At 41.9% G+C, this 23,538-nt stretch overlaps 1 protein-coding gene across 3 annotated transcripts in view; it reads left to right on the top strand.

The window, feature by feature from the left end:
* Positions 1–1,118: 1,118 nt before the first annotated feature.
* The window catches only part of GLI3 (GLI family zinc finger 3), a 211,403-nt gene continuing 188,983 nt past the window's right edge, over positions 1,119–23,538 (top strand). Inside the window, exons 1-2 of one of the 3 annotated variants that reach the window (XM_054059828.1) lie at positions 1,119–1,360; positions 16,284–16,446. In XM_054059828.1, the coding sequence (XP_053915803.1) occupies positions 16,323–16,446 (124 nt within the window). In that variant the 5' untranslated portion in view covers positions 1,119–1,360; positions 16,284–16,322. Of the gene's footprint in view, positions 1,361–2,244; positions 2,532–16,283; positions 16,447–23,538 lie in introns of those variants that run through there. The other 2 variants (XM_054059825.1, XM_054059826.1) reach the window with 2 other exon arrangements.

Consider the following 23,538-nt stretch of genomic DNA (forward strand, 5'->3'; position numbering starts at 1 on the left):
ATGTATCATTTCCCAAAGGATGGACATATTGGAACAAGTAAGTTTTAGCACCCTAGTTCCTGCAGTTTCTGAACCCCAGGGTGTATTTCTGTGGGAGATCTGCTCACACAGGGCCCATCGGTAGGACTGAGATGTGGGACAAGGATATAGGCAGCGAGGAGCCTTGCAGGGTGAGGGGAAGGCCTGAGGAGCTCAGCAGAGCGCTGGGAAAGCTGGCGTGGGGGAGGACAGGGACGAGGGGCAAGGATGGGGGCAGAGAGGAGCCCTGTTTTGCAGAGCGAGGTGAAGGCTAGAAGTGTTGGGGAGGCTGGAAGGCAGGAGGACAAAGATGAGGGGCAAGGATGGAGGCAGTGAGGAGCCCTGGTTTGCAGGATGAAATGAAGGCTGGCAGGGTGCAGCAGGGTGCTGGGGCAGCTGGCAGGTGGGAGGACAGAGATGGGAAGCAGGGATGTAGACAGCGAGGAGCCCTGTTTTGTAGGATGAGATGAAGGCTAGCGAGGCACAGCAGGGTGCTGGTGTGCCGGCAGGCGGGAGGACAGGCATGGGAAGCAGGGACGGAGGCAGCGAGGAGCTCTTGTTTTGCTGGGCGAAGCGAAGTCTGGAGGCTCTGGGGAGGCTGGCAAGAGGGCAGGGACAGGAGGACCCGGCGAGGCATCACTGTCACTCTCCCCCTTGCCCAAGTGCTCGCATTTTTCCCCCCCGAAAGCGCTGTTTTTCAGTGCCACACGGCTTGAGCGAAACTTTCCTTGAAGTCCGTCGATCAAGTTCAGCAAACGAGAACCCAGAAGCCGCGGCTCACACCGTAACCGCACGTTTTCCCTCCAAAAAGCCCCGAGAGGAAGGGTTTCGGGGTCTGCAGATGCCGCTGCGCCGAGGGATGCAGGAGGAGAAGAGGGAGGCAGGGGACCCGCCGCCCCGCGCCGCCTGCGGGCTGTGGGCGGGGTGTCGCCGCCTTCGGGCCGGGCCGGGGGGATGGCGGAGGAGGAGGAGGAGGAGGAGGAGGAGGGAAGGGGGGAGCGGGGTGTCATGCCGAGAGCGAGCGTCGCAGCCCGCCAGGCCGCGGCCCGACCCGCACCCCGGGGCGCAGCCGGGAGCATCCCCAGGGACGCGGGGCGAGCGGAGCGGAGCCCCTCCGCCGCCGGCGGGGAAAGGGAGGGAGGGGGGAAAGTTTAGCGGAGGGCGTTTGAATGAAGAGTTATCCCTAAAGAGCCTTTCCCCTGCTCTGATCCAGAGGGCAGCGCCGGGGAGAGGGGGCGGCGGCGGGAGCAGCCCTGCAACATCTGTAAAACTTGGGAGGCGGCGGCGGGGAGAGAGGAGCGGGCGAGAGGCAGGAAAGCGAAAGGGACAACTTTTCCGACACGTGAGTATCTCGGCGCGGTGTTTTCATTCCCCTTCTTCGGTGCCTGCGCCGAAGCCAAAACAATGCGGGGCGGCGGGGCTGGGGGGCCGGGACGGAGGGGTCCCCGCTGCCCTTCCGAAAGCGGGGGCTGCCGGGCGGCGGAGTCGGGGAGTCGTTCTTTCTCGCTTTTTTCTTTTTTCTTTTCTTTCTTTCTTCCTTTTCTTTTCTTTCTTTCTTTCTTTCTTTCTTTCTTTCTTTCTTTCTTTCTTTCTTTCTTTCTTTCTTTCTTTCTTTCTTTCTTTCTTTCTTTCTTTCTTTCTTTCTTCCTTTCTTTCCTTCCTTCTTTCTTTCTTTCCTTCTTTCTTTCCTTCTTTCCTTCTTTCCTTCTTTCCTTCTTTCTTTCCTTCTTTCTTTCTTTCCTTCTTTCCTTCCTTCCTTCTTTGCTTTCTCTCTTTCCTTCTCTCTCTTTTTCTCTCTCTCTCTTTCTTTCTTTCTCTTTCTCTTTCTCTCTCTTTCTCTCTCTCTTTCTCTCTCTCTCTTTCTCTTTCTTCCTGTCTTCCTTTCTCTCTTTCCTCTCTTTCTCTTTCTTCCTGTCTTCCTTTCTCTCTTTCCTCTCTTTCTTTCTTTCTTTCTTTCTTTCTTTCTTTCTTTCTTTCTTTCTTTCTTTCTTTCTCTTTCTCTCTCTTTCTCTCTCTCTTTCTCTCTCTTTCTCTTTCTTCCTGTCTTCCTTTCTCTCTTTCCTCTCTTTTTCTTTCTTTCTTTCTTTCTTTCTTTCTTTCTTTCTTTCTTTCTTTCTTTCTTTCTTTCTTTCTTTCTTTCTTTCTTTCTTTCTTTCTTTTTCTTTTTTTTTTTTCCTCCTCCCCCTCTCGCTCTTTTTGTTGAACCAAATCAGAAATGTCAGTCAGTGCGAGTGAGTCAGAAGGGATCAGATTACAAGATCACTGAAACTGATGTCGGATCCGCACACACACGCACACACACACACATACACACACGCAGACGGAGCCAGAGGCGCGGGCTGCTCCCCGCGGGAGGCGGGCAGGGATAAACCACCCCCCCACCCCATCCCCCCAACCCCCGTCCCTGTGCCGTGTGCCCCGTCCCGGGACATGCCCGGCGGGGGGCGAAGGAGCCGCGGCGGCCCCGGCCGCTCTCGCCCATGGGCAGCGCGGGGGCTCGGCAGCAGCCGCAGGTACGTACGGACCCACTTGGCCGAGAAGTTCTTTGTTTCCACGGGCCACTTTTCTCCCAGCGTTCTTTTCCCCGCTCCTGGCCCCCTTTTTCCCCCTCTTCCCTAACTTGGGAGGCGTCTAACCCCTCCGAGGGCGACGCTGGGGAGGAGCGGGGAGAGGAGGGAGCATCCCCCGCTCCGCGCAGGGGTGAGAGGAGGGAGCATCCTTCGCTCCTCCGGGACACGTCCCGCGGCGGAGCTGCCCATCAGCCAGCGGCAGCTGCCTTTTTTACCCCCTCTCCGCCATACGCCGCCCCTTTCTCCTTTCCCACAAACTCGCTTTGCCGGCCGCAAACTTGTGCGGAGGAGAAGGCGCTGTCACATCTGGCGGGGGGAAAGGGGCGGGGGGGGACGACACACGACGTTGTTTTCCCCGCCGGCGGCTTCCAGAAGGAAAAGTTGCGTCCCGGCCGCGTGTAGGAGTCGCGGGGGGATGTGAGGGAATTTGGGGGTGCGATCGCCTTTTTGTTTGGGAGGCGTGTGCGGCGCCGGGGGGAGCCCCTCTGCGCCGCCCCGAGCGCGCACCGCGCAGCCGGGCAGGGTCCGAGACCCCGAGAGTCTCCTTATCCCTGAAAGTGAGTATCTTGTGCCATTAGCACAACTCCTGCGCCTCTGGCTCTGCCGCCCGGTGTCCAAACCCTCGCACCACGTCAAAAGGTAAAGGGAAATTCCGCCCCCACCCATTCTCCCCCCCATTCCTCCCCCCCAATTTTCTTTTTAACCCCTCTGGTGCGCAGCTTTGATGCGGTCCCGTGGGTGCGGAGTCCGTGGCCTTCCTCCAGTTTGTATGTAGATATATTTATGTAAAACATTTTCTCCCAGCTCCTTGCCAGCTGTTCCACATTTTCCAGCTGCCACTATAGTTTGAAATGATGGACTGTACGGATCTCAAAGAGCCTTTTAGTCCAAGGTAGGGGTGGCTGTCCGTTTGATACACAGTGTCACGTTGTCCAGGCCGTTCCTCTAAAGGAATATTATGTAGCAACACGCAGCAAAAATCCTCCTCTCTGAGGCTTCCCGCCTCATTTTCAAGGCTCAATAAACGTGGTTTTTGAAGCTTCAGCGTGCAGACTTCATTTCTTTTGTGCGTGCTGCGGGGGGGAAAAAACCCAACAAACCAAACTTGGAAGCGAAATTTTTCAGAGGCCCGGAGATACTTGGCTGATTTAAATCAACAAACATTTTTTAAGAGGGCATGGCTGCCCCTCTTTCTGTGTGTGACGCGGGGATGTGTTTCAAAACCACTTAAGTCAGTGGAATAGTGAGAAATCACCAAGTTTCTCCGTGTTGCAAAATTGTTTTTGATGTGGTGTTCAGCGAGATTAGGGATTGAAATCTGCCAGAACTGGCCTTAAGTAGTTTGAATATTTGTGCTATTGCATTGTAATTTGGAAAGGTGCCTCACTGATTGATTCCTATAATTATTTCATTTAGGTCCTTTATTAAAAATTAATAACGATCTGACAGTTTCTTAATTACATATGTCACGATTATTTTGAAGAAAGACGAATGCAGTGTTTTAAAAGTAAAGTAACCTTAAAACGTAAAAACTGCCATGTCCGCAGCACAGTTGAGGAAATATATATGAAAAGGAATGGTGAATGAGTTTAGCAATGTAAACTGTAGGCAGCCTCCTGAGAGTTTGTTTATATAATGAAGGTTTGGGTTTAACTTGCTAGTACTAAATACTTTCAGTTTGGTGTATAGCCCAATTCTGAAAACATAAATAATAGTAACTATGAGAGAAGGCTGTTTTAAAGGGGAGGATTATTTCTTTAAAAGCAGGATTATGTGATTTTGAATGAGTAAGAAGAATGAGTAAGAACAGGAATCCCTCGGTGAATATATATTCTTTTAAGCACCAGTGGAAGTAAAACTATGGCTTAAGGTGCCTAAATGAATGCACTTTTGCATTCCAATAATTGCACATGGTTTTCAGCAGGACATGCCCCTTTCCAAAGCATTTCTGCAGAAGTACTACAAAACAAAGACATCACCTGCATTTGCCTGCTTGAGTGGAATAATGTTTTTGGCTTGAGAAGGCGTGCAGTGGCCCAGACAGTGTTTATGCTATAAGTAACCTAAAGTTGCAAAAGATACATTGTGCATTTTCAAACACAAAACGATTTTCTATCTAAGAAATTAAAGCAGTAATGGTTACAAATAATTTCTGTTTACTTCGGAGTCAGTGCTGGAGAAAGCAAAATACTAAAGCTTTGAGATATCATTATAATTTGTTCATCTTGCAGCTTACTTAATTTTTTTAACAAGATAAATGTGTGCATTTGATACTGACCCATAAAAGTTTCAGTTACACTTCCTGCCTCCTTTCTGGGACAGCTATTCCATTACCTGCACTCTGTAGCATGTTTGAATTTCACCCTGTGCATTAAGCGAAGGAATGGCATATTTTTGTGTTGCAGAGTGTTAGTGAAAAGTTGGTCATCTTTGCCTGATAAATAAGGAATCTTATGGTTATTAAAGCAGGATTTATTTGGAGTTATGGAAGGAAGCAATTTAATGATCAGTGTTGCATGCACTATATGGAGACAGTAGTGTACCAAGAAAAAGCAGACTTGAAGGAAAAGTGAATCAATGAGTCATGAAATCCTCAGGAAAACCTTAGTAATGGAATGTTAATGCTTTTAGACTATAGTAGATTATCTTAAAAGTCAGACTTTTCTTCTTTATGCAATTGTTGTAAATCCCTAGCTAAAGAATACTTTGAAGAAGGCTTTAGTTTTTCTGGCACTCATATTCTGTAGTCACTCTGATTGTTTTGGAAGATTCAAGAAATTTTCTGCCAACTTGCAGTGAGGCAATTAAAATGCTAAAATGGCTACAGAGGAAGCTTTTCATTCAACAAAAGGTTCAGCTGTAATAATGATTTCAAGTTGTCTTTTAACCATAGGTTTTATAGACGTCCTCCCTTTAGACTTTGTCATTTTTATAAGGGAATTGATTTGTTATACTTCAAAATCAAATAAAATGAGACAGAATAAACAAAAATAGGGCATGGGTGCTGCTGCTAACTTTTCAAGTTCTTTCAGTGCATTTTTCATCTTTACTTTTATTTGATAGGTCTGTGAAATAGAGCTGTAGACTGGCAAAGACTTTAAATGAAATTTCACACTTTGATGATTTTTTTTAAACTTTGATATATTGACAGCAAAAGGAGCTGCAAAGCTTTTATATAACTTGAGCAGTAACGCCAAGCAGCAGTCAAACGTCTCTATGCATTTGTGTTTAACTGCAGAAGAAAAACATGTCCATGGGCAGTAGAGGGTTCTTATCAACTCCCTAATCCCAGATCCCAGCAAACCTTGAGGGCATGCCTCAGATCTTGCTGAAATCATTGTAGACTCTCACAGTTTGCAGATTAAATATGCTATGTGTTCCTGGCTCCAACAACAGTTTTATGAGCTCACTAGGCTTCCTGTTTTAAGATCCTTTTCTGAAGTTTTTAGGAGCTGCTAAAGGCGATGCTGTCTGTGGCAAGTGGTACTTGTTAATTTAGAGACACTTTAGATATTTAATTCTGTCTGTAAAAATAGCCAAAATCGCCATTTTCAAATTGGATGTAGAGTTGTACTGGGGGGAAAGAAAAAAAAAAGTCCCATTAAAGAGGGATTCTGTTGTTTTTATGTGTTTGTCAGTACACAAGGTTACAAAGTTTACACAGGGCTTGATTTGTTTTATGGGGGCTTGACTTTGACCGGGCTCTTTAAAACGAGACTTTTTCGGTTGTAATTCTAAGCACAATGCAGCTTTTAGTACATAATTTCTGAGCCTCTTTTAACCAATTGTATTTGTAGCAGCTCATTAAACATACCTTTGAAGTTCTCCTTCTCCTTTCAGTGTCAAAGAAGGAAAATGTATTCTGCCAAGGGTGAATTTCAGTGAATCAGGTAGTTAACCCTGGGATTTGTTGACCCTTCTGAACGAATTGGAATTGCACCTCAAATTCTGGGTCTGGTCGTCTTTTCTCGCTGCGAAATAGTTAACTCTTATGTTTTATTCACTGCAATCATGTTTATGTATTTGGTGTAATAGATTTAATTAAAAAGGAAAATACTTATTGTCCGACAACATGTGTCACGTTATCCCCTAGAGAACTTGAGCCAATTTTGTGCTTAAAGGTTATTCAATGAATGAAATTTTGAAAGCCCATTTGTCAAGGTACTGCACGGTTTCTGTTAGTTTTCAACCCCCAAATTCATTGTCTGCATGGCCCAGTCATTAGTCATCAGTGTATTAGTGCTGCCTTCAGGCAATGCTGCCCAGCACTTCTTCACACCATTATGGGTCTAAAAGTGTACTCTGTCGACTTGTAGCCTTACCGCTCTGATTTCCGCTTGGCTGGGTTTGAGGTAAGTCCCCTCCCTACCTTCCAGCTCACTCTAATCCCTGCTTTCTTTTAAGGCTGCTTTCTGCAGAGATTTAGGGGGAAACTTTCTTAAAGACTGTGCTGGCATCACGCTGTGGTTTTGTTGTGGTCTCTGCTGTACATATAAATTGTACCTGCATTACCTTGAAGGTGTATTAAATTGGCTGCTGATCTGAAGAGCTGGTTTCTATCTCTTTTTAAGAAGAAAACAAGACAATACATTGATCTTAAAAATGCCTGTGAGATTATTTAGATTACAACAAGGAGGGAACTAATTGGGATAGAATGCATTTTGTCTCAGAGTAGTTGCTGGGTGTCAGAACTGATAATATCAGAATCCACTACCAAGAGATCTGATTGAATAATTTTCTTACCTGAAGTTTCCACTCTAACATTTTTTGCACCAATTACCAAGACAAGTAATCCTTTTTTTTTTTTTTTTTCCTTTTTTTAAATGATGCTCAAAATACTGTTGTATTTTTTGGATATCTGATATTTAGGTCAGGGCTAAAGTACCCAAATAACCTTTTAGTGGCTTGGAGTTGAACCTCCCCCAACTAAGTTTTCTGTTTCATATGATACTCTATTTTCTTTACATACAAATCTGGTAGTGTTGAGAAAATCAACTGCGTGTAAAGAATACTTCATCCAGCTGCTGAGAGAATGAAGCCTTCATTAGATACGATGTATGAATACCTGAAACTGAATAGTCAGGAACACAGATCAAGTTAGTGTCACTTCAGTACAATGTCTGCTGTTCTGAACCGCGTATATTAAAATGAAATCCTAGCACTACCAATTCTTAACTAACAGGACATGTGGTTTGGTGCGGTTTTGCTTGGCTCTTCAATTCACTATGGACGTTTTTTCTGGGAAAATAAGACAGCTGTGTAATTCTATGATTGCGCTGTTTGAACTGGGATAGTGGATGGCAAAGTAATTTATACTGCAGCAGTTCAGAGTTGTGTGTTGTGAAGTTACAAAAACGTGAAGGAATCATGATGCAGTTTTACTGCTACTATGAGACAGGTGTAAAACCTAAAGTAAACTGTAAAAGCTGAAGATAAAGTTTTATATAGTACTTGTCACACTTGAAGTTCTTCCTGGCTATATGGAGCTTTTCTTACTCTTTTACATGTTAAAACATCTGTGTTGGGTTAGAATGTGAAACTCTGGATGAAGGCATCTTTTAAGAAGGCATCCTGAGAGTACGGTGAGGTGATAAACAGGCTTCCAGGAATGGGACTGGTGATCAAAACATGTCACTTCTAAAAACATTCTACTTGATTCCTTTAATCTTGTTTTAAAATGCTAATTGTAAAATATGGAATACAGTCTTTTCTGCTTTCATTTGCATATCATGGGTTGGAAACAGAAGGCACGTCTTTGCGATAGATGTATATTAAAAATGTTCTTCCCTGAGCTCAGTTCCTGCGTAGATTGACATTGATATATAGATCTAGGTCTGATGCTAAGGAAACTTTCATCTGTTGAGATTGATGAGATAAGGCAAAAAGTGTGACGAAAGTGGTCATGCCATCGGAATTCACGTTTAGCTCTGGTGCTCTGTATTAGAATATTTCTGCATTTTTCTGTGGTGGCTGTAGTGACTTCTTATTTGATGGACTAAATAAATCATGGTGCAAAGCACACCCATTACAGATGTTTGTACTTGGCTTTACTAAGCTGTTTGCTGACAAAATGGTAGGAAGAGAAAGAAGGAAGTGTCCTATATCTTCACCACAAGTGTTCCTTGTGCTAATAACAGTATCAGCAGAGGAAGTCATAGGGTATGTTATCAACACAGCAAGTCTTGCTGGCTGTCCTCTCCGTGTATTCCTGACCTTTGAAGTCTGGAGCATATGAATGCTCTAATTCAGGTTTCACAACACAAATGTTTTACAGAAGGAAGTCACTGTACTGTTATTTACATTTGTTTTGGATTTAGTGCTGCTGAATTCCTGAAGAGAGATGGGGCAAAAACTGAGTGTAGACTTGGTAGGGAAGTCTGAAGTGTCACCGCTCATTTTAACCTATTGCTGCAAACAGTGAAGTCCACAGGAGATTTCCGCCCCCCCTTCGCCCCAGCCCTGTGCTAATTCTTTTACAGCTAATCTTACTTTGACATAATTATTAGAGTTTTTCCTGCTGCAGAGTTTGAAGCACAAGGACATGTAGGACTGCAAAACAAGCAGTAACACAGCCCACTCTGAGTTTCCTAGCTATATTGACCAGTTTAATTGGCAGGATTTCTGATGTCTTAAGGGTAAGTGCATTACCATTTTTAAAACACACACCACCCCCCTAACCCCCACCCCAGAAATATATTTACAGGTTTGGAAACTTGAAAAATATGTGGTGCTTTCTGTTATTTAAGAAATAACCTCTGTTCTTTCCGTTGTCTGTATTTAGATAGTTTTGTAAGACAGTGTGAATAAGGAATAAAGAAACTCTAGACCATGTGATTAAAATAGCAACTGCTTAGGTGCAGAGTTAATGACCTGGTTTGTTTGTTTGTTTATGGTGGTGGGGTTGGCTTTTTTTGTTGTTTTTTTTTCTCTTCACTTTAAAGTTTAGTTATTTACTCTAAAGAATCTTTGATAATGAATGTATTATGAATTTTTACCCGCAAGAACACATCAGATCTGAAATTTAAAGCCACTAAGATGGCTAAGATGTAGTTTCTGTCTCTGTTTCCTTCAGCTTTGTCTTGTCCCCAGTTAGCAACTTGTATGAGAGATGGACTGGTTGGATATGAACAGTTTGACCCAAATCCTTCAATGTTTTTATCTATTAAATTCTTTTTGCTGGGTAAGAATCTATGAATCGCTCCTTCCCTGGCAGAAAGCTGTTTTATTTAGATACAGAGTTTAATCTGTTGAAGTAATAGTAAAAACATTTAATTGGGGTTATACTTAAAAGCTTTCTGAATCTTGTAACAAAAAGTAGAGATAATCTACTTGTAAGAGTGAGTGGGTGATGTGTATAAAAAGCAACTCAGGTGCTGCTTCAGGAGAAAGTGCCACTTATTGATCCTGCTGTATGTTTGTGTTTTAAATATTTTCAGAACTTTTAGTAATCTAGTTTATCTGTAGCCGATAAGTGTAAGCAAACATAATTCCTCTGGAGCCGAGCAATTATTACACTTGATCGGTAGTTCAGTGTGTGCCTTAGAATAGTTTCGCACTTAGGATCTTAATCACTAGGATGCTAATAGCACTGGTTGCCTAACTGATTGCCTTTGTGTTTGTGATCCTGCATTCTTGTTGCCACAAGCTATTTAACCTATCAGGAACAGATCAGATCATCATTAACCAGGCTTTAGGTCTAGTTGTTTTTCAGTCTTTATGAGGGGAAGAAATCAAAGGAATGTAACACAAGAAAAGACAGCAGATAGTAATGAATTTGGAAAGATTGTATTAATACATGTGGTGCCCTATAACTTGTGGGTTTTTTTTTTATTTCAAGCTATGAATTCACTTATCTGATTCTGTTGGGGAGTTTTATTTTTTTGTTCGATTTTTTTCTTTTTTTTTCTTTCTTCCTTTCAAATTTTACTTTTCATTTCAGGACAGATTTAGGAGAAGTATGCAGTTAGCAACTTGTGCATCTATACATAATGCATTTAATTGAAACAGAGAGAAGTATTGTGAAGTATAAAATACCCTTATTCCCCATCTTATTAATGGCTTGTTGGAGTCTTATATATAGTGGATATAAGACTATCGTTTGTGCTATTTAGATCAGTGTTAGTCTTACTGTGACTGCATGTGACAACAGGGAACAATCTGAACAAATTTTGACCAGGAGTAGTTAACGGGCGTTGTAGAATTTTAGTTTAGCTTGCAAAAAGCTAAGACAAGGTAAAACTATTTTAATAAAATGTGTAGAATTTAGATTAGTTCCTATAGATATTATGAAAATGGTGTGTGTACCAAGAGGTTAATGCTACAACTGGAAGATATTTCTTAAAATGCCTTAGCACTTGTGTATTTTTCAGCAAGTACCATCAGGGGTAACTTTGTCAGTGCAGTTTTGCCAGCAGGTTTGATGGAAAGCAATGCTGAAATCTAGGTGGGTTTTGGAAGTTAAATGTACCTGAATCAAGCCTGTATAAATCAGTGTGAAATAGCTCACGCATAACAGCATAAGATTGTCTCATGTAAATTTTGCATTTGAATGTATCTGAACAAGACAGATTTTTTTTTTTCATCCTTGAATAATCCCAAGTAACAGTGTAACCAGTTTTGATAAAATTGATAAAGGGTCCTTTCTGGTTGAGAGAGACTGTAATTTCCTGATTGTTCTTCATGCCTCCCCTTGTGTTTTTCACTTTTATACAGTTGTGCTGTTCAAGATGTATTTTATCCCCAAAGACTGCTTCCAGTAGTGTGGATCAAAGTAGTACCTATGAACACCCTAACTACCCAGAGTCATTTCTGAAAAATTAAACATGCTATGTTTGCTTGCAGGCTGATTGGGGCACTCTGGTTGCTGATAGCAATCAGTATGAACTTCCCTGCTGCTGATGTAATGATGATGAATGCTGTGACACTGCTATTTCAGACAGCTCTTCTCAGTGGATGCAAACCACTTGATAATGAATTGAATACAACTACAGCAGCGTCAAATAAAACAGAGAAAGGATTTTTTTTTAAAGCCAACAAGTTAAAAGATAACCCTCTCAAAAAAATATAAAAAATAAAGACGCAGGAAGCTTTAAGTTCGCAACAAATACAAACCAGTCTAACATGCAAACTGAGAATTCTAAGTGCTGATTCCTGCCTGGGCACTTACACTGAAGCAAGTAGTCTTGTTGAAGTCAGTAAGCCTCTTCCTATGAATAAAAATTCGCATGATCTGGTCTTTAACTTATCTGACATAAATGCAATGATTTAAAAAGTAGTTCAGAGAGGAAAAGGAACACAGAGCTGAAGATTTCTTGGAAAATCCAAGTGTGTATTCAGAAAGGGTCACGCTTCCTGCTCTTCCAGGCAGAGGACTGCTCCACTGGTTTTGGTTAGTTGGCACTGTGAGTAAATGAACAAAAAGATTTTTTTTCTCTCCAGTATATTAATATGATTATTTTTACTACTGTGAGGCACAGTTTATGACCAGCATTCATAAGGACCGGAAATGATATCATTTCAAATTGCTTGAAAGAATTTTTTTGTTCGAAATACTTTTCCAACATACTGCCATTTGTTGACACTCCTTTTAAAAGCAACAGTTTTCCTCTATTAACTCCTTCATTCCATTAGCTTGCTCCTAAAATTCCTCCAATTTAACATGCAGTTGGGATAGTTTGCATTTATGATTTAAAAAGAAGAGACACACCTGCAGGCAGGTTGCTGTTTTGAGAGGGATTAGGTTTAAAATGGGGATCTGGAATTAATTGTGCAGTGGGTTCAGGCTTTAGGGAAATTACAAAAGGTTCAAGCATGGTTGAATGGGAAAAAGGCATGAATGTTTGCTTTCAGGAAGGAATGTTTATCCCTCTATTTACCTATGAAAGTTCAGGCTTTTGCCCATATACTGTTATAGCATTTTCTTGCCATTCATATGCACATGGTGATGCTGGATAGCCAACAGAAACCAGCTTTCTGTTTTTTTGAAAGCAGATCTCCTTGCTGCAGAATAGATATGTATTACCTCGGGCCTGGGGGCAGGAACAGGGAAGTCACTGACCCACAGACTGATGAGGGCCGTGTATGCTGTAATATGAATCACTTCGTATTTTAATGTGAAGATGACGTCAGGCTGGCTGATTTTCAGAATGCTTTTTGATAGGGATTAGCAGCCTGTGGAAAGAAATCTTCACATTGTCCTCCACATTTTTATTTTTTTTTGACAGGCTGCAGTTCTCATATTTTAGTACAGTCTCTGAGAGAAAATAAAAATCACAGCCAAAATGAAGGAGAATGATTCTAGAAGATGCGTGTGTCTGGTTTGTGTTTTCAATTTGGGCTTAAGTTGGTCTTCATGGGAAAAAAAAAAAAGTTTTGGGGCACCATATTGATTTCCAGTTGATGCTTCTCTGTCAGGCATACTTGGCAAAACATACCAAAACACATACCTTTAATTATTAGTCCTGCTACCTCTCCTGACTTTTCTTACTCTTCTAGCCATGCATCCCACCATGTAGTTGATACGGCAATGGAGTGTAACTGGAGCTGCTGGAATTCTTGCAGACACCCTTGCCACACATGTGTGGGTTGGGAGCAGAGGAAGGAAGGCACGGGAGGAAATGCCGGCAGTGCCAGGGCCATGAGCTCGTGGCGGAGAGTGTAGTGCTGAGTAAGAAAGTTTACTGTTGTGGTGTTCTCTTTTCTGTGCTGACATGCCAGAATAAGCAGACAAACCAGAGAAAGTACCAAGAGCAGATGTTTATATTTGTTCATGATCAATTCTGCAATCTTCTGACTGAAAATTCACTTTAAACTGCTACTTTGGGCCTCTGTTCTGTACCATTGTCCGCACTGGGTAGTGTGAAAACAGGAAAGTCATACAGAGTGGTGGAAAATATAGACTTAGGTCACCTAGTCTTCCCCGAACAACCCCAAAGTACCAGAAAAATGTCATTTGTAGGCTGTTGGGGAAAGAAAAAAAATGGCCAAGAGAATGGAGGGATAACAATCTGAGCAACCACATGTTGCTCTTGAATTGCAGATGAGCTAAAGATACTTTTTTTAGGAGGTTAAAGCTGTGTAGACTCCTTACAGTACCTTTGTCTTCTTCCTTTTCTGAGAAGTGATAGGATCAGATTGTAATGGGGACACTGTTGTGCCATGGTGGAGAAGGGAAGGAGGTGGACACTTAGGGACTCCTTATATCTCAGGGGCTCCTATTGCTTATATCCACACAGACATCTGTGTGGCAGGAGGCAGTGGAACTGCTGTAGATACCTGTCATCATTTTTGTGACCTTTGCCCGAATGTTTCATGCCACTCTGCTGGCCTTCTGCAGTGGGGGCAAGGCATGTGGCTTCTTCCTTTCTAGTTGAGTAGGAGGCATAATTGTTTCCTTTCATGACTTTTAGCCGAAAGAAACAGGCTTGTGAACTGAGGACATAAGGAAATGGGGGAAATATTCTGTAGCTTCTCCCTCCAACATCTCACATAGTCAAACTCTTTGATATAAATGAAGGTGCCTCTTAAATAGCAGACTTGGTCCTTAAAAGGCAAAGGAGAAGAAAAATAACCACAACTGAAAATGTTGGCTTTTAAATTCCTTCAGAGATATCAGAAAAAATTACTCTTTTTAAAGAATATTAAATAACACAAAGGAGGATACATTGAAGGACTTGCTCATGCAGTAGTTGGAGGCTGGGCAGAGGCAGATTTTGGTATTTGTGTGGCTGGGTCTGTCCAGAGAAAACAAGCATGTTCTGCCTGGTGTGGGGTGAAAGCTTGGCAGTAGTGCCAGCTGCCAACACAAGGGACTGAAAAGCCTGATATATAAGCTCTGGATGCTCTTACATGAGGTGTGCACAAGCAAATGAGGAGAAAGCAGATGAGACATTTGGAAAGGTGCGTTTGCAAAGCTTGTACAATACTTATCCTCAAGGATATTTGTGCATTGCTGGGTACAAGTGAGGGCTGTTGCAAGTTGAGTATTATTAGATCTCTCAAGCTTCTCATTTGAAGACACTTGACATGCCCCTTTGTGTTATGGCAGGAAGTCATTTCAGAGATCACAGTAATATTTATAGCACTTTCGCAGGTAGATCTTGAAAGTACTCTTAGAAGTACTCTGCCATGGCAGCATGGCAGTCAGAGCTTTGTTGTTCCTGTTTTTAGCGAGAAAGAAACTCAAGGGAAGAAAAATACCTTGCTGAAAGTCAGACCAGTAGGTCAGTGGCAGAGAGTCTGTGATACCTAGTCCCATTCTCTGGCTGTGCTGCCGAGCTAAATAACGATTCATTTAGTGATTGGGCTCTTCTTTGATCCCTACTGTATAACAATGAGGCTTTGGAGTGTTTTACTGTGCTATTAAAAAGAACTCCTACCAGGGAGGTGGGAAGGGGAAGGTTTACTAGACAGCTGTGTTTGTGATGAATTGGCTTTGTAGCCTTTTTCGGGTTTGTGGGGTTTTTTTTTGTTCTGTTTTTTGACTGTCAGAATTGGGGAAACAGGTTGCTAATGTAATTACACTTCATTATAGTTTACTCTGTGGCTTGTTTTGAAGCCTTTGTTTTTTTATTTTGTTTAAATATTGTTCTAGAATGGTGCGACTTCCTTCCGTTTCAGACCCCTTTACCTAATGACTGCAGTGGTGCTCCAGGCTGAAAACACTCTCTTTATTATTATTTTTTGTTGTTGTTGCGTAGAGTTGTGTTCAAGCTACTGCAGTACCGAAGTGTTTCAGTTCTAAGCATAAAGTGTGCTGAATATTGATTAGCGTAAAGCTTACTTGGACAGACAGGCATGCATCAAGTTAAGCTGCAGACCAGCACTCAGAAGGGCTTCTGTTCTTCACAACCCAAAATCCCAGTAGTCTTGGGGCCTGGAGTAGATACACTGCTGCACAAGCAGTGTTACCCTTTCAAAAGCTTGTGGGTTTCTTGGGTTTGTGTCAGGAATGGTGAAACTTTGAGAATAAGGAGAAGTGATCTGTGTGGTATAAAGTGAATGTATCACTGGAGATGACACTGAAAACACCCAGGAAAGGCAGAATAACCAGACATACACCTCTGCACAGTTTTCCATTTTGAGTGTTTTCATGCAAAAGAAAGTGATCTCATTATCTGCCACTAGCAATAATATTTGCCTTTCTATTTGTCTTTCAGGATATTACTCCAATGCACTTTTGTTTGAGTTAGATTTCTGAACAAACAAAGTGAGATGTGTTTACATGAGTAGGACAAGGCGTAGAGATAGATAGGATGATTCTTGCTGCAGTGTGTTCGGATAGTGTGAAGGTTGAAATTTAAATATTTGGCTTCTGTAGTCAGCATGAAGGTCTGTCTTGATTTCTTTTCCGTTATTCCAAAGTGCTTTGGACATAAGAGAAAATGGCTATCTTTTTTTCTCTGGGGTACATTAAAACCCTGTGGGCTTGAAAAAAATGGACTACCCATCAAGCAGCATAGTGGTTCGTGGTACTGATTGTCCTTAAAGGTAAACACACACTTTTTTGGTGTTAGTGTTTCCCTAAATTCCTCAGGAATTCATGCATGCAAACATGATTTGCTGGACATCCAGAAATGGCCTGTGGACTGGTAATTCAGTTGTGCTGCAGGCTCTTCTTCAGGTGAGAAGTGTGTGATATTTTGGGCTAAGCTTTTGCATAGTATTTAAAGTTTATGACTCTCTTGTTTCCTTCAGGTATTAGTATAAGGAGAGCTGAAGTAATGAGAAGTCATCATGGAGGCGCAGTCCCATAGCTCTACCACGACGGAGAAGAAAAAAGTGGAGAATTCCATCGTGAAATGCTCCAGTCGAACAGATGTCAGTGAGAAGGCTGTTGCCTCCAGCACAACTTCCAATGGTGAGTAACAGCAGGGATTTACTAGCAGCCAAACCTACAGTAATTTTATGTTCACTGCATTCCTTGTGAATTGAGCATTTGCACCTGGATCAGTGTTTTTTCTAAGGAAAGGCTAAAGAAAACGAACAAGGGGGGGATGGTGGTGGTGGAAAGTGGTAGGGTACAATAAGGCCTGTTTTGGCATCAGACATAGTCCTTTTCTTCCAGATGTTCTAATTTGAGATGTAAATGTGCTAAGTTATTTATTATAGGAAGTTCCTGTTTTTGATGTTTTGGAAATTGTCTTGATTAGCCTGGCAGGCCTTGCGGGTGCTTTGCATTTGGCCATGGAAATCTCTTACACTAGTTAGCTAATTAGTTATTACAAAAGAGAAAGAAGTAGCTCTGTTGAAATTAATGGCAAAGAGTATTTTTTTTTCTTCTCTTCTTTTACAAATAAACTTGCTCCTCACAAAGGGCTCCTCCCACCTCCACAAACTTCGTTAATAGCTGGGGACAAAACATCAAGCTAAGAATGTATCCTCCCATGAATTCATTTCAAAGTTGTGAATGTACAGCTTGTATATTTGCAAAACTAGAGTAGTTTGCTTAATTCTCCCCAGAGATTACCTCACTTGACAATTTTACATATTCTCTGCCTCTCCAGAGAGCATTTAATCCCAGCTCTGGCCCTTTCATTGTTCAGTGTCAGAGGGTTGATTAGTAGTCCCTACTAATGCAAAACTCCCTTTGCACTAAGAAAGAAAATTGCTTGTAAAGGTGTGGGAGGAGTTTGGACCTGTAGATTTTGGATAGCTGTAGATTAACTGTTGGGTTTTGCAAATCAGTCTAATAATGGCTAAAAATGGAAGATATCTTTCCTGCTGTATTCCTGGCAAAACATTTTCTCGTCACCTTTTCTGCTTCCTGTCATTTTGGGCTCATTTTGGGCTTTTGGTCCAGGTCAGGTTCTCGCTTTGATGTCTTGAAGAAAAGTTTCTGCTTTCTCAAAGAAACTTCTCTCTCCAACTAGACTTAAGCAAAAAAATACCATAATCCTAAAGCCATACGATAGGAGAATCTCTGTGGGTCAGTAAAAATTAGATAGCACATGTCCCAGTATCCTTCTGTGTGGCTGGACTGAAGATTCAAAGCAAACTCAGCACCTACTGACCTTCTAGTTGGAGTTGATCCCCGCGAGAGTATGGAAACTCTTGAGCAGCTATGGAAAAAGTTGCATCAGTTTTCTGAGGCATGTGAAGTCAGATCCTCAGCTGGTGTAAGGCAGCACAGATCCATTGCTGTCAATAGAATTGCAGTGGTTCACATTAGCTGAAGAGCTTCCCATTGTGATTTTTTTTTCGATAATAGGATTTTCTGCATTGGCCCAACTTTCCAAACAGATGCACACTCAAACGCATATGTGTGTTTTTTGATGTGACAGGGTTTGCACTCAAGCTCCGTATTGGCACATGCCTCTGACTGCTTGCTAACTTTAATGCTATCGTTAAACATTTTGATTTAGAGGGCTAAAAATAAAGCCTTCAAGATGTTTTTGCCTGATTCTATCACTGATTTACCCTGTGGTCAAATAATTTTCTCTCTCTACTCAATTTACCAGCTTTAACGGTGATACTGGTTCTTAACGACCTGCTTCATCTAGGTGATGTACAACTGTATGTCGGGGGCATCAAACTCCCAAGAGCTGAGTTTAGTGGATGACTAGAATTTCTCTCATTGGAATTGTCTCCCATTAATGGATTGAGATGCTAATGCAGTACACATCCTGGGGCCTGAGGCTGCATTTGGTCAAGTTAATGACAGTTAGTTACCTTTGTTTTCATTAGGTAGGGGTTGGTCTTTGTATTTAGGGAAGTCACCAGGAACCCTCAGCGTTTGGGTTTCTAATCTGCCTTCATGTATAAGCAAGCAAACGACTTTCCAGAGATACAGGGGTGGGCCTCAAAGGGATAAAAACATCTATTCCTTCCTGGATATGAAAAATGTCCTCATAGTGTAGAGACTTCGTGGAGCATGTACCAAAACAAATGCCAATACCAAAACTTTAGGAACTTAAACATGAGTTTTACTGTTGCAATGCTTTAAAGTTTAAAGTTTTGCTTCTTGCAGATATGATTGTCATGCTAATGAATTTGGGTTACAAGGACCAATTTGCATGAAAGCTGAAGCTTGCATCTTATTTGCATCTTTTGTTCTTTAATGCTGGAATGAGTATTACAACAGGAACATCATCAGTTGATATAAGACACCACTCCTACAAAACATGCAGCTTTTGTTGATTCAGTGCCTCTTTTTTTGTGGAGGGCTGTGGTGATGTTAAATGGTTGTGATTTGCATTTGAATGCTTTGTTAAACAAGGTAAGGTACCCTTAAAAATAACAAAAAGACAAAATGATCCTTGCTGATTTTGTCAGAAGACTGCTGTCATTGCAGACCAATATCTGCCTATCCTGGCAACGTAACCTCCTAAGATGTCTAATATCAGTGCTTCTCTACCTCTGGACAACACATTAGTTAGCAAAGTTTGCAGGGTAACATGTACTTGAGTGACAACAGTCTGAAGTGTGATGTAGAAACCAGTAATTTATCAGTAGCTCTGCTGTTTTCTGAAGGATTCAAAAGTTGGATGATAAATAGATTGAAAGCTGTTAGTTTTAGGTTTATGCAATGCTTACAATCATGAAAAAACGAAGAAAATGCCATTATTTCAACAGCTCCCAAAAGTGGGTGACACACTTGGTAGCAGAATCTATGTTAAAATGAATATTGAGCATGGAAAACTTCTAAATCATATGATGTGCAAACTGTTTATTGAAGAATCCGGTGTAACCCTAGGTGAACGGAAGAGAAAGTGGGAAAGGTGACCTGTAAGGGCAGTTCGTGTTTTAACTCAAACTGTGCAATGCAAGTTATGAGGCCCAGACCTGTGGGTGCCCCTTGGAAGATACCAGGCTCAAGGCAAGCACTGGCCATAGTTTACATTTTAACCACTTCTGCCGAGTTCCTGTCATTACTTAATACAAAGAAAGATGTCTGCTTCACTCATCTAACTACCAGTTCTGACGGTATTGCTGAGGTGCTTGCACTGTGTTAGATAAGGGCCTGCCAGCATTTCCATTATAAACCCCTAATTTCAGGTACTTATAACTAAGCCATTAAAATGTGCTCCAGACTGAAACGCGTGGGGAAGGTCTCAGTGCTGGAGCAAGTTAAAAGTTGTTTTAAAATACATGTGATCAAAAAAGTATATTAAAAAAACCGTAATTTGTAATAACTAACAAAAATCTTTGGTGCACTTTGATCCTTAGTGGGACTTTGTAATTTGGGGCCACTTTTACTTTGTTTGAATTAATTTTTGTGAGCTTTTGACTTTTTTCATTTTCGTGATTAATTTCTTGTATCTCAACCAAACTGCATGCAGTTCACTAGTACACATTTCTATGCAAAGTTTTCCTTTTGCTTCTTATTATTTGACTGCTATATTTACTGCTAGGCTAATATCCAAGGGGAGGGAAACTGCTGAAGAAAACTGCTAACAGAGATGTCAGTTCACAAAAGGCTCTATGAATAAAGTTTCTGCTAGAGTATAAAGTAAACGTACTTTTGTGTATTGAGTGATTTGATAGCCTCATACTGATTTGCTTTGGCAAAGTAATAACAACAATGAATAAATAACAGTTACGTCGTGACCGTGTTGTTTGTATTACATTGGCCAGTGTCCTGCACTGCCATGTTACAGCAGTGCCGTGTTGTCAGTGCTTTGTCTTGTCACACACACCCCCCTGCCACTTTTCTGCAGACAAAAGTAGTAAGAACCCATTTCCAACCGTGTTAGTACATGGATTTAGGTCACCATCCTGAAAGCTGCTGCATGAACACACAGGATTCTATCAAGTTGTGCAAGGAGTGGCTTTCTGAAGAAAGGTATCTGTTGACAAACTCATTAAAATTAGTTTGGTGTTCCTCTGAGAAAGCCTTTGCCTGGTATTGCAGGTCATGAAACCTGCCTTGGTAGACCTCCTTTGGATAATACGGTACCTCCTGTAATTTCAAGTGACATCAGGATTAAAAATTAATCTTCAGGTGAACGCTGTAAACATTGCAGGATTCTGAACGGTGACCCGCCTTGCTGAAGTGTGATCAATGCCAACACAGCAGCTTGTTCTCTTCCATGGTGCTCTGCCAGTGAGCACCAGGGCTGCCCAGGCAAGCACTGTGCTTGCTCAGCCACCGAGCTTCTTAGCCTGTCTCTGAGATCAGCAGCATGCCAAGTCGATAAGTTGGGCTGAGCACCGCAGTGCTGGCGCAGAAGGCTCTGCTCGCTCCTGCCTGCACAGCGGCGCTGCCTGTGCGGGTGTAGCACCTTTTTGCAGCCCAGCATGGGGCATCACCAGCCCTCCCAAGTCCCAGCATTGCAGTTAAAAGTCTTGAGCTCCAGTCCAGGAAGTATTCAAGCAAACACCTTCTGAGTTAAAGGCACAGGAATAGCACTGTTAGCCCTAATGTGAGTATTTGCGTGCTTACAATTAGGAAGTCACTTTAATGCATTACCAGTCTGGTAGATTTAACTCTGTGCTCTGCTTTGTAGGTAAATCAGATTTATTGTTAGAGTACTTCCTAAGAGACGTTGGCCAAAAAAACCCCATGTTGACCTAACAAACTCCTCAGCTATATGGAACTTATTTTTTCCCCTTAATCTGTAGCATGGATATAATTAATTTTTCACTTTATTTTCTAAAAAGTACAGGGAATTTCTCAGAGGGCTGAATTTATACTTTTATATAGCAGAGCTGCACTTTGCAGCATTGCTTGGAGAACATTAGGAGATCATAATACTGTGTTCAACCCTGATTTATTTAGTGTTTGGCTTGTGAATTTTGTCAGTGACTAAAAAGCTTTCGTGTTTTGCACATTTTGTCTATAAACTGATGTTTTTAATGTTGCATTAAAACAAAGCAGTTATTGTGTAGGGACTCCTTCAGTGTCTGACAGGCAAGCACTTATTTTCAGTTTGATGTGTTTTGTCTAGTTTTTGACCCATGAGCTTGTTCCAGTGTAATGTGATATTTCTTATTAACCTATTACTCTGCCTCGAAAAAAAAGCTAATTATAAACGTATGTAGGTTGTGGACTTGACTACCTTTATCAGAATCAGATAGTTATTGAGAACATACTTTAAAGTGATAGAAAGCAGAAAATATTATCTTAATGATTATGTAACTTAAAACCAAGCTTGATAGATGAATAAATGAAAGGAAGTTCATGCGCCCACTGTGGTTCTTTCAGAAGAAGAGCCAGCTTCATCAGGGTTGAATGAGGGAAGTATTCAGCAGTCTACAACCCCATAAGAATCACATTTCCTGTTTAAACTTTCGGTTGGTTACTTGTCCTGCTGCTTGCTTTCAAGCTCACCATAAAATAGGTGTTAATCATAATAGTCATTCTTGGCCCCCTCATTGGACTGGTGTGCTCAGGGTCGTGTTGTTGAGAGGTCGGGATTCAGAAGAGGTTGTTAGGTATCAAGAAACATTGCCTGTACTATTTTAGCAGCCTGCAAATTGAGTCCCGAATTGATTATATGAGATCTGATTCTTCAAAGTGATCAGGAGATGCCAGAGGGGGTGGAAGGGTTCTCTTCACTTCTCTTTTTCCAGCCAAAGAGGAAATGACGTCCTGTACTATTACGTATTGGAAGTGATGATCTTCACTGTATAGGTTTTTCAGAGGGCTTTGTTTTTCAGCAAGACAAATATTACAAGTAATTCCCATCTATAATGGTGTCGTACAGCAGCATGAAAAGTAAGGGTAGAAAGGTCACATGTGGTATTGCAGAAAAGTAAGGGCAAAGACCTGAACTTGTAAGATTTTATGCACCCTTGTGTTCTAATAATTGTGGCCATGTTGTAAGAGAATAAACTGAAGGAAGGTATCTGTCTTTGGGGAAGAAGAGCTTTCCTGATGCTTGGGAGTATTGGAAGCAAAATATTGGAGGTTGTAATTAAGTAGGGACTGCATATCTTGGCATACTGTAATCTAATGTGAGTAGCTGATTAAGTACATGTTCATTTGGAGTAATGCACCCGTGGTCTTTTATGCTTACTAATAAAATTTCAGTCATCAAGTTAGGGTTTCTTGTGGACTGTAATAACTCATTCTGCCTGATACTATTTTCTAATGTTGTTCCTCAGTGAGCAGCCCTACCCCTACCCTGCTGTAAGCCCAGTGATCTGCAAGTGCAATACACTATCGCTTCATTAATTCTGCCGAGATTTCCCTCCTTTTTTTCCCCTCCTTCTCTCCCCTCTCTGCAGTGGTTAATAGCATAAGGGATATTAAATGTCAATCCTTCTGTATCCCTTTGCAAGTTCCAGAAAGAGATGATTGAGTGGCTTATCCCTGCAATCGCTGTAATCAGTAAGTAATGACTTAACATCCTGCTGGATAACACGAGGTGGAATCGGGAGGAAACATTAGTTAGCAGCAGAAGCTTGCCACCTGGACAACGTGGAGGTTAAATTTAGGAAATTATACACTGGGGAGTTTTCTTTTTTTCCTGAAAAAAACCCCCAACCATCCAACAACCCAACCCCAAAACACCTAAACAACCGTATTACGATTGTACCTGGGATTTTGAAATAACATAAGAAGTGATAATAATAAAAAGGTTCAAAACGTGTCTCTGCAGTGTGGCAGAGCCCTGCTCTGTAGCTCGTGCAGGAGTCCAGTATCAATCAGATGTCAAAAAATTCAGGCATTACAGCTCACAGTACTGGGGAGAGGGAAGCAACCAAGAGGTTTGATTTTTAGTAGGAAAAGGGCTGCTGGCAGCTGAAGCTTCAGTGATATTGTTAGCCTTCCAGAGAAGGGTTTGTTCATTGTCGTTAAGTGCTAGTCTCTGGGGAAGATACCTTAAAAGAGAAAGGACCTCCTAATGACTTTGCACTGCTGCGCCAGCCCGTGCCACCAAAGTGGGGAGGCTGTATGGCAGCTGTAATCCTACTACAAGTGATCGCACCTTCCTTCCCAGCTGCTGGAAACGGGTATCAGCAAGCACATGGGTGCAAGGGAGCTGGGGAGGATTGCAAGAACATT

This window comes from Cuculus canorus, chromosome 2, assembly GCF_017976375.1.
Source record: "Cuculus canorus isolate bCucCan1 chromosome 2, bCucCan1.pri, whole genome shotgun sequence".
NCBI lineage: Eukaryota > Metazoa > Chordata > Aves > Cuculiformes > Cuculidae > Cuculus > Cuculus canorus.